This window comes from Rhododendron vialii, chromosome 13a, assembly GCF_030253575.1.
Source record: "Rhododendron vialii isolate Sample 1 chromosome 13a, ASM3025357v1".
Taxonomy (NCBI): domain Eukaryota; kingdom Viridiplantae; phylum Streptophyta; class Magnoliopsida; order Ericales; family Ericaceae; genus Rhododendron; species Rhododendron vialii.
Window position 1 is genome coordinate 32,248,658 of NC_080569.1, and position 11,349 is coordinate 32,260,006.

General features: G+C 38.8%; 1 protein-coding gene across 1 annotated transcript; it reads left to right on the forward strand.

Annotated features, from left to right (window-relative positions):
- The first annotated feature begins 894 nt into the window (after positions 1–894).
- On the forward strand, positions 895–5,914 carry LOC131314564 (uncharacterized). Its single transcript, XM_058343310.1, has 5 exons — positions 895–1,508; positions 2,372–2,684; positions 4,150–4,398; positions 5,067–5,348; positions 5,708–5,914. Exons 1-5 carry the CDS (start codon positions 1,018–1,020, stop codon positions 5,804–5,806), a joined length of 1,434 nt encoding a protein of 477 aa, XP_058199293.1. The 5' UTR covers positions 895–1,017; the 3' UTR covers positions 5,807–5,914.
- Positions 5,915–11,349: the final 5,435 nt, after the last annotated feature.

Below are 11,349 nucleotides of genomic sequence, written 5' to 3' on the forward strand. Positions count from 1 at the left end.
CTGATTAAAAAAAAAACAACAACAAATACAATCATGCAAGAATATTGTACTAAAACCGTGTAGTACTCCCTCCATCGCGAATTTTTTATTTTATGCAGAGCCGCGTCAACTTTCGGTTAAAACAACACTAGCATATATAGACAACAATATTGTAAATAATTTTTTAGAAGTTTTTAACACCAATTATAAGTTATAAATTTATAATCATATATTTTGAACTGCTGTTGACACTCGACACTCGCTTAATTTCGGCACAAGGCCCTGTAGGAAGTTGACACGTGTCGTGTGGGCCGTAACAATTATCCGGATCAGAACAGAAAGTCTAATGGTACGGATTTTAAATCTGTACCAGTGGGTACAAATCCATTTTTGGGCCCATTTTGGGTCTAAAAAAAATAATCGGAGCTACTCATTTAGTTTAAAATACTTTGCTTATGCTCCTTGCAAAAAATAATATCAATCTGATATCGGTAAAAGCATTTACGAAACATCCAAACTTTGCTCTAGAATTTAGGTTTGAATTCTGAGACAAAGTTGAATGTTTTGTAGGTACTTTAACCGATATCGGATTGAGCTTTATTTTCATAGGAGCCATAAACAAAGTATTTTAAACAAAATGAGTAGTTCTGATCATTTTTTTAGACTCAAAACGGGACAAAAAAGAGGTTTGTACACGGTAGCACCGTTGGGATCAAAAATCAAGTCCAATTAGTGGATTAATGAAAATTAGTTGGGTTGATGGCCAAGCTAGATCCATTCGTTTTGTTCAAATTGATGGTCCAAATTGAACTCCCCTTCTCACATGAAGGAGGGAACAACCACCTAAACAAATTTTTAAAAGAAATCCTTCAATAATACAGTATGCTCTTTTAAAATGACCAAGAATATTACAATGAGGTAGCGTTGACATTTTCATATTTATTATTCATATACAAAATGGTTCAATGAGGTTTTCTTGCCACATTTTGTTCTGATAACGAACTGACTCATTCATTTTCCTTTTCACAAGTTCTAACCATGAACCCCAAACTCAGATTTCCATCTCTTAATCGCCTGATAAGTCTGTGCAAAACCCTGGCAATCTCAGGGATATTTCTGTACTTCGCCTTCGTATTCTTCTTCACCCAATCCTACTGCCCAGCTTCTGAGCTCTTCTCCCCCTTGCAACACATATTTGCACCTTCCCAAACTACCCCTCCTCCTCCCCGTGATGATTCTCCCGCCACCAACGTTAGCCACCTTGTTTTTGGACTAGTGGGTTCCCTCAAAGCATGGAGACACAGAAAGGCTTACATAGAATCGTGGTGGCGCCCGAACATGACGCGTGGATACCTATACCTTGACGCTGCCCCCACGGAGGAGTTCCTCCCTTGGTCCGCCGCATCTCCCCCTTTCCGGGTATCCGGTGACGTCTCCAAAATAGCAGTAGAAGAGTCGAGACACGTGCCGATTCGGATAGTGCACGCGATTTTGGAGGTTTATAGAGAGGGAGATCCAGAAGTGAGATGGTATTGTTGAAATTTTTCTTTACGTTCGATATACAATAGAATTGCGGTTATCACGTTTGGTGACCATGTTTCGGATATTATGTGAGTTGTTATATTGGTGGAATGGGCTCAACCGGTCCTAAACATGGTCAACTAATGTGGTCACCGTAACATTACACTTCGAAATATATTGTTTACCTATATATTCCAAAGTGAATCTTTTTGAACCTTAATCTTTTCTCTCTACGAAATTACTCGTAAAAAAATTTCTCTACACATTCATAGATACACCAAGATATTCATCATGTTCTTGTTTACAAGGCACCAAGGTATAACCTTCACTGTCGTAGGCCGCCGCACTGCACCTTCACCTTCTTGCCCCTTCAATTGTGGCCAAACTCGCCACCCTCACAAGTTTAGACACATAATTCTTCAAAATGTATGTCTTGCGATTTCGCTCTTAATCCTCGCTCTCGCGAACTTTAGTAGGTTAGGCTGTTTTTCTCAGACGCTCTCACGCTCGCACTTTCACACCCGCTCACGCATGCAAATTATGTGATTTAGCTCACGACCACCGCTCCCCCACGTCGCAACCGTCGTAATCACCTTATCGAATGAAATAGTGAATTGCGTCAATGAATCAAATGCTGAAATAACCTAAACATAATCTCGAACAACTCGATCCAGATCTATGAAAACCATTGAAAAACAGAGAGCAAGGAAAGAGAACAGGGTAAGAGACGAGTTAGGTTGGTGGTGGTCATCGATGGCGGCACTGCTTGTCTACAGATATGTGTAAATTCTTGCTAGATTACAACACTTTCGATGATATACTATACAACTATTTAGAACTTGAATATTTCTTATACTTAATTCACCAACAGGTACGTGATGGGAGACGACGACTCAATCTTCTTTGTTGACAATTGGGTGGATGTTCTAGCAAAATACGATCACACTAAGTATGTATACATTGGAGGGCATTCAGAGACTATTCAGTCAAACTTTAAAATCTCCTTTGATCAGGGATTCGGTGGAGCTGGATTCGCATTGAGTTACCCTTTGGCTTCGGCTATGGCGAAAGATCTGGAAGGTTGTATCAAGAGATATCCAAACTTGATTTATGCTGACCTTATTACTCAGTATTGCGTTGAAGAGCTCGGTGTTTCTCTCTCCGCCGAGAGAGGAATTCATCAGGTATGTTGTCTTCTGACGACTCACTATCATAATTTCACTGCTCCTGAAGTGCAGCTACACAAGTGTCGAGGAAATGGTCCAATTATCATTGTAGGTTCTGTAGCAGGTTTTCATGTTCATAGACTTTTTTTTTTTTTTTTTGAACAACGAATAAAAATTTCATTAATCGTAAAAGATCAACGATGATATTTTTTGCAATTGGAAAAGAAATTCATTGAGTGAGTTTCGAGAGTTTGGGTGGCAACATTTTTTTGGAATGCTTACTTCTCGTTGTGATGCAGTCGTGCCCCAAATCCCTTCAAAGATTAATAAGTCCCTTTTTCCGGTTGAAAAAAAACTTAATTTACTTTGCAGGTTTTGGGGAGCCGTAGACCATTTCTAGAAATTAGAGGACTCATTTTTATTTTGCTTGATGTTTGGTTTATTCCATCTCCATTGGAAATTTTCCCCAAATAGACAGCTTTTCTTCATCGGAGAATATTTTTTTGTTAGCCAGTATGAGATCCAGAGCTAGGGGGAGCATTTTTGGCAATTCGAGCTGAAATTTTGTTGGAAGCGGTCTGTGTTTTGTCCTTTTTCTTTCAAATGGCCCAAAACTGGACTAGACTTGACCAAAGGGAATTGGATCTGCGCCCACCTCAATCACATATGTGCCAAATCATTGTGCTGCATTTTTAATTCTTGTAATCCAATAAGGGACACGATAATTCAAAGCCATGTTATCCATTTCATTCGGCTTTGGTGGCTGCTGATGATGGCGATTTGTGGTTGGTTTGGGGTTGTTGGTTGGCGGTTGGGTGTTGGCCGGGGTTTTGGTTTGCTGCTAATGGTGGTTTAGGGGTTGCAGCGGCGGCGTTGGGTTTTGGGGGCTGTTGCACATTGTTAGGAATTAGGGTTTCTTTTTAGGTGTTGTTTTGGGTTGAGTTGGTTCCTTACAACCTTCGGGTTTTTTCAGGGTTTTTTTTCCCTTCTTGTGTGGGCTCAGCCTGTTGATCCTAAATCAGTTTCCTCCGTGTGGTTTGGAGAAGAGGATCTTAGGTGGTCAGACCGATGTACCCAAACTCCTATTATCTTGGTACCTCATGTTATGAGTTAATAAAATTTATTTTTGTTGTTTAAAAAAAAATTTTAGGTATCAAATAGAGGTTTCGAAGAGTTCAAATGTTTATGGGACAAATTAAGAAATGAAACTTCAAGGGTATGTTGGTAAAACTTTCATAATGGATGATAGCCCTTAAGAGCCGGTAGATTGTTAACACCATTGACCTCGTCTAAAACTTCAAAATTGATTAAAAAAAAAAGTGATAATTAAATGGTTCCTATTTCAAAAAAAATAAAAAATGGTTCCTATTTTACATATATCCTCTGTGATAGCTGTAGAATAGATTTTAGATATCCTTTCGTAAATTCTCTCAAGAATAACTCAATACGGGTATGACAGTATATATTTGTTGAATGGATGCAGATAGATTTAAAGGGGGACATATCGGGGTTGCTATCATCTCATCCACAGGCACCGTTGATGTCCCTCCACCACTTTGACAAGGTGGACCCAATCTTTCCCTCCATGGATCGTTTTCAGTCCGCGAAGCACCTAATGAAATCTGCCAAAGCGGACCAATCCCGGCTACTCCAACAAACCATCTGCTACCACAAGCCAACCAACTGGTCCTATTCAGTCTCGTGGGGCTACTCTGCACATATTTATGAGAAGGTGTTTTTGTTACAAAAGTTCTGCTAATAACAATATTCCACTTTTAATATAGTTCTTTTATACATTATTTTTTCTGAAAATTACCTTATAATTCAAACTATCATTAGACGTACTGGAGTGATGGCATACTTATTTTTTAAGAAAAAAATACTTAGAAATATAGGAAAGATAAAAGAATGTTTAAAAGTTTAGGGGGGAATGTACACATATTATGAAGAAAAAAAAAATTAGGAGTCTGCTAGAGGTTAGTAAAAAGTTCCAATTGGATCCTCATGTGTCCAAGTTTTGGGCTAGAGGAGACATTCCAAATCTAGACTGTCCTTTTTTGACAATCAATGGTTCGGATTTGTACAAAGACTCTTCCCGAGAAGACTTTCTGAACGAATCCAACCCAGTGATTATCCCAATATATGATCCAAATTTTAGACTAATTTCTCCCCAAAACTTGGACCGGAGATGATCGATCCGATCCCTAAAAAATTGAGGAGTGACATGAATTTTTTTTTCTTGGCAGGAGTAGTGCCATGATTACCATGCTTGTCTTATTTTTTTGATGATAAAGTTTATAAATGTGTTACTTTCCTAATATAACGACCAATATTTGCATATTGTAACATCAAAACTGAAACTAACAGATCTCTTGAAATTTATAAATTTTGCCATAACAGGTTCTTCCTAGAAGCATTTTGAAGAGACCACTGGAGACATTTAGGCCTTGGAAGAATGGCTTGACGTCACCATTTTACATGTTCAACACGCGGTTGCCGCCATTCAAGGATCCATGTAATGCTCCTCATGTTTTCTTCATGGAGTCGGTCAAGAATTTTGGAAGGAACCAAATTGTTTCAACCTATGTTCGATCCTCTTCACCAAATTGTTCTAGCAGCAACCATTCTGCTGACTACATCTCTATGGTTCGAGTCTTGTCACCAGTGACAAAACTTGTTCAGGTAATCTTTGAAATTCTTTTTATTTTTCCTATTTCATAAAGTTGTGTTCTGCAAATGAATTGCATTGGAAAAACTTATGTTATTAGGTGAGAAAGGTCCCAACAAAGGGTGTGAATACTGCACCACACTGTACAAACTGATTATAAATTTGACGCAAAAGTAAGAAATGAGAAAAAAATTTGAATAAAGACGAAAAATAATACTCGAGAATTATTATGCCAAAAGTGGCCTACATGCAGAGGATAAAAGAGGGTGTCAAAATCAAATTACCATTTCTAATAGCGCATTGAATCTGAATTATGAAAGTCTCTATTTCTTCTCTCTCTCTCTCTCTCTCTCTCTCTCTCTCTCTCTCACAGATTGATCAAAGTGAATGTTGCGACATTATACAAGCGAGTGACAGTAACATAGCTGAGGTCAAATACAGGGCTTGCATGGATGATGAGATACTTGGTTGAATGTACTCTTAACTGTATGTAACTTGATAGCGGTAGATGCGGCGAAAGCCCGCTTTCTTCGCTCCGGGATTGAGAATTATTGGCAATTGTTGGACTGCGACAAAAGGTTGGGGTATGTATATATATATATATATATATATATATATATATATATATATATATTCTTTTTCCATTTGGGTTTGGGAGGTAATCGTTAGTGTTGAGTCTAGCTAGTTACTCTGCCCGGTGGTTGAAGGTTCGACTTGAAGTCTATGCAGGTGCAAATGATTGAAATTCGATCGAGAAAGGTTATAACCATACGTGCTTCTTTGCATTTTGCCCCGATCGATAATCTTCAATGCAGTTTAGCGCCTCAACCAGTTCTTCCTTAGCTCATTAATTCTCATTACTGCCCACTGGCAAACTATATCAACAGCATTCCAATTTCAATGCGATCTTTGGAAACAAATTATAGAGATTAAAGGGATTCAAAGCGCGATGTATCACAATGGAGCACGAGCAGCCTGCAAACCCTTGACAACTAAGCCCCAAGAATAAATAGTCGACAATTTACGAGATTGAAGATTTGTTGATAATAGCAAGTTAGCAACACAAGATTGTATCATGATGTACGTAGCAAGAGTAGGACGAATACAAGGATCTTTTGTTTATTGGTTTATTGGAGACGTTCCGTTTTTCTTTATGTATCTTTGACTAATTTATGCAAAATTTGGCCGCAACACCGTATGGATCACCTCTTGTCTCTCAATCAGTAAATAATAATGTCACTATACTATTCTCTACCGTATAATTTGTCGCTACGTAAACTGTTAGGAGTACCACAAACTGGAAACGTTGAATAATTAGTCGTTAATTTGAGGTTATACAAGTAGTACATGTTTAGCCAAAAAAGAAAGAAAAAGATTTGATGTGTACAAATTACTAGTTGTTGAGAAACCTTCGGACCCAGTTCATTTTGGGATTTTAAATTTGGATTTGTAGGTAATGAGTGTAGAGAAAAATAAAGTAATAATTAAAAATATGAGTAATGATTGGCGAGAGATAGAGATAAAAATAAGATTAATAATTTAAGAGAGATAAGATAATGATTAGAATCCATCACCTTAGTAATCCAATCCTAACCTCCAATCCGTTTATCAAATGGGGCCCGGAAAAGAATGTTCTCACCAACTCGAAAACATTCAAACTCAATAGCTCATAACAAGCACTTTCATCGCCAAAAAAAATAGTAAAAAGGTCATATCAATAACGAAGATGAGGGGGGAAATGGGACCATAATTTTTAGAAAGGTCAATATATATTCGGTTTTATAACACATATATACCCACATTGTTAAATTAACTTTAAATTATTATTTTTAAAGAAACTAATTTAATCAATGAAAGTTATGAATATTCTGTTCTTGTATTATTTCTATTATGAGTCTCATTGTCTGGAAAAACAATTTCAAAACTCAACGCAATCTCATTCAATTGTCAAAATATTCAATAGCAACCAAATAACCCTTTTAGTGGTTTGTCATATCGAAAGTCTGCTTAAACTATTGTTTCTCCACAAAAAGTGTCAAAACCAAATCGGCTTGGAATCATGGGCGTGCCAGGACAGGATTGTTGTCCGAATTTGTATCAAGGCCTGGAAGCTTCAATCTGACTTCTAACTGGACGAAAGTGCACTGCCTAAAGGTGGAGACCGTGAGAAGGTTTGTGATTTGCCTTGTTGGGATAAGGACTAAGAATTTCCCAACCGTTAGAAAATGGAAAGAAAAGTAGAACAAGACCTAAAACAGAATTAAAAGGACTTTATTAACGGTTTAACAAAGTCTGGTTACAAGGAAATGAAATAAAATCTAGGCTTGACTAGATTGAACGGGAAAGTAAAGATAATTGAAAGATAAATTGGATAAGCCGTTAGCTTGATGGTCGTGGACCCTAAGATAGAAGATAATTGAAAAATAAATTTGCATAAGCCATGGGCTTGATGATCGGGGACGTTTGCCAAGGCCTTCAACTCTGTAATTTATAGGGGCTTCAGGCCCTCAATTGCTTCAAATGCTTCAATGCATGGCTGCCATGTGGCCTTCTAGCAAAGACCTAGGCTTGAGTAGCTTCGATATGCTTCAATGAGGGGTTGCTCCCTGACCAAAACGTTCCTTTTACTCCAAGAAAACGGCAGGCCTGAGAAATCCTTCTTCCTTGTATAAAACTTTGTAAAATGGCAAAAAGAATTTCAGCTCCTACAAAATCCAGGTCATTTGAGCTGCTTCAATACTCAAGTTACTGCTTGAATGGACTCCTTCTGGGTCCACCACTGCTGAAGACCAATACTTCTCCACGCCTTTCTATCATTTTATTGGTCCTCTATCTCTTGTGGACCCTCAATTCCTCTAAACTTGATTTCTTATGAAAGAAGAATCGAGAAACAAAGGATTAACCTGACCTGAGTGAACAACTTCTGTGCAGCTTGCTTAGGTCTGTATGAGTCATTCACCAACAGCTCCAAGGGCTGCATGTACGCCACCTGTTCTTGGCCTTGCTTCATGTTGAAAGGTGGGGTCCACTCAGACCTTGAGCTGCTAGTGAGCAGCTTACCCAGGTCTCCCAAGCAAGAACATTATGGGCCTTTGAGCTGCTTGTGCGCAGCTTGAGGCCTTTGAGTTGTTTATGAGCATGGATGTTTATAACAAAGCCATATTTGGGCCCACCAAGGCCAAAAACGCAGGCCTGGTTGAGCTGCTTATGAGCAGCTTGTGTGATGTTAGATAGAACCTTCTAGGCCTTTGAGCTGCTTGTGCAGGCCTAAGTTGCTTGTGAGCTGTTTGGGATGTCTTCATGCATAGCTGTCATGTGTCTCAAGCCTTACTTCATGTTGAAAAAAAGTAATGACTCAGACCTTGAGTTGCTTGTAAGCAGCTTACCTAGATCTGCCCAACAAGAACATTCTAGGCTTTTGAGCTGCTTGTGAGCAGTTTAAGGCCTTTTCCCTGCCAACTAAAAGCCATAGGTGATGTTTTCTTTAAGAAGTAGGCCCATCTGTTATTTAGGCCCAAACTCAATGTGAATCATGGGCTTTCGTCCATTGTAAGCCTTCTGAGCCCAAGCCTGGTGAGAAAACCCAAGTTTTAACTGATTTGGACCTATTTGTAGGCCATGTTACTTCTAAGAACTAGGCCAGACCTAGATAAAATGCTCAAGCTTAGTGGGTCAATTCAAGTCTTTGGCCAAGCTTGGGCTTGGGCTTGGGCTTGTGATAACGAAATTTTAGATATCAATTTGACCCAAGCCCTTCGCAAAATTTCATTCAGTCAATGGCTTCTAAACTGGCCTAATTTCGTGGGCAACTAATTGTAAGGCTTTTCAAGGCCAAAGACTGACCTTCAAGTAGGGATGGCATTTGGGGCAATCGGGGCGGATATGGGAATATCCGTACCCGATACCCGAAATAATTACCCACCCCGAATCCGCCCCGATAACCGAACGGGAAGAGAAGTGGTTACCCATACCCGAACCAAACGGATTTCGGGTATTCCCCGAACCGAATGGGTAACCGAAGACGGAGAGAGAGAGGAGAGAGCAGGGGAGAGAGAAATCGCCACAGTGGAAGTTAATCGAACCAGATGAAAAAAGGAGAACCAAATTCTGCAATTTTTGAGCACATTTATCTACAGATTCAAACACATTCATCTACTGATTCAAACAGATGCATACAGATTCAAACCCTCTAGCCATTTTCGAGCACATTTATCTACATATACCGCCATTTTCGAACATAGATCTCAAATAAATCAGCCACAGAGAGAGAGAGAACCAGAGACAAAAACACACGCACACACAGTAAGGGATAGAGAGAGAGAGAGAGAGATAAACCAGAGACCATGAGAGCTGACTGCTTGTCTGCTTCAAATCGGCCCCGAAGAGTGTCGACCGTCGATAGAGTTACAAAGACGATGAGAGAGAGAGAGAGAGAGTTCTCACGGAGTCACGATCGCCGCCTCTTGGTTCTCTGGCGATGTCTGGTCTCACCTGATGTGGAGGAGTGGGGAGGAAAATGACTAAAGTCTGAGGAGAAAACCTAACTGGCGTAAGTGTGTATATATATATATATATATATAGGGGTATATTTGTAAATAAACTATTTCGGTTCGGTCCGAGTATCGGTTCGGTTCGGTTCGGGTATCGGTTCGGTTATCAGCTGAACCATAACCGAACCGAATCCGTTCGGTTATCTCCCACCCTCCACCATATCCGCACCAACGGGGAAAATTTCGGTTATGATTCGGGGAAAAAAAGCGGTTACGGTTCGGGTACCCATCGGTTCGGTCGAGATTGCCATCCCTACCTTCAAGGCCACCTTTAAACCTATAAATTCATTTTCTAATTTTTGGCAAAAAATAGGTATAAACAACTATATATAATATTTTGTTCTACTTTGCATTTGTTGAATTTGTATTTGAGTCTTCATCTAGTTTCTTTTTTTCCCTAATTCTAATTTTAACTCGTTGCTTACGCTTACTTTCACGAATCATCACTTAATGTTTGGAGAATTAATTTGGGGGGCACTCCTTGATTTTGTTATATTTGTTCGTCTTTCTAATTTTTTTTGTTGAATTCTTTTTAATTTTTTTGATTAATCATTCATCTTGACGAGAGGAGAGAAAAGACAAAAAAAATTACTCAATAACTTTTTTTTTTTTGTATTTTTGTCATTATATGAACTTTTTTAAATTTCGATTCACATTTTTATATTTTACTGATTCCCCTAGTTGAAACGAATGCTTAATCCTCAATATCATGACAAAAAGCTTTAAAAAATTATGATGACAAAACAATAACGGAAAAAAATTCCAGACCGAAAAATTACGGGGGATTTTAGTAATTTCTCGGGCGAGCAAAGCCACGGTTTTGTTTTGAGAAGGCCTGTACGTGTTTGATGGTTTTGATTCAGTGGAAACCAATCCCATTTTAAGAAACAGAAATGCATCGAGATTAAGTAATAATCTAAGTCCAATCAACACGAATTTTTTACACGATAAATGGTTTAACATTATCTTCAAACTGAACGTCTCAGATCATGGAAATATGAATTTATGTCAGTAGAAAACGTCCTTGCAGTCTGATGGTTCTTGGAACTAAGACATCGTTTCGGTAGGTCGCCGTTTGAACGGGTTTGGCCGTTTATCAAGTGTGGCCGTTCCTATTTTTGTGAAATTAAATTCACTCAAATCATCTTCGATTATGTCTAAATTAGTAAATAATTAAGAATTTTTATATCAAGGTTTATATTATTGACAAATATCTAAAACTTGAACAGTTCGATTGTAGAAATAATCAGGCATGAGTTTGCAATTTAACAATTACTTCGTTTTGATGGACTTCTCAGGTTCAAGAGGAGAAGTCAAAGAAAAACGGGACGTCGTAGTTTTTATTAAGCTCCCGTGTTTAAGATGCGAGGTCTTCGCCGAACAACCTCAACCTCGCGCCTCTGGAGTGCGAGTTCTTTACTAAACACGGTCGGCTACTCCTCCACGAAAAAGGGAAAAAGAAAAG

Excerpts from the sequence above, each read along its gene's own strand:
- LOC131314564 (XM_058343310.1), top strand. The coding sequence starts at position 1,018 with ATGAACCCCAAACTCAGATTTCCATCTCTTAATCGCCTGATAAGTCTG. Across the intron at positions 2,685-4,149 it reads CCGAGAGAGGAATTCATCAG|ATAGATTTAAAGGGGGACAT; the intron begins GTATGTTGTCTT and ends GAATGGATGCAG. Across the intron at positions 5,349-5,707 it reads CAGTGACAAAACTTGTTCAG|ATTGATCAAAGTGAATGTTG; the intron begins GTAATCTTTGAA and ends TCTCTCTCACAG.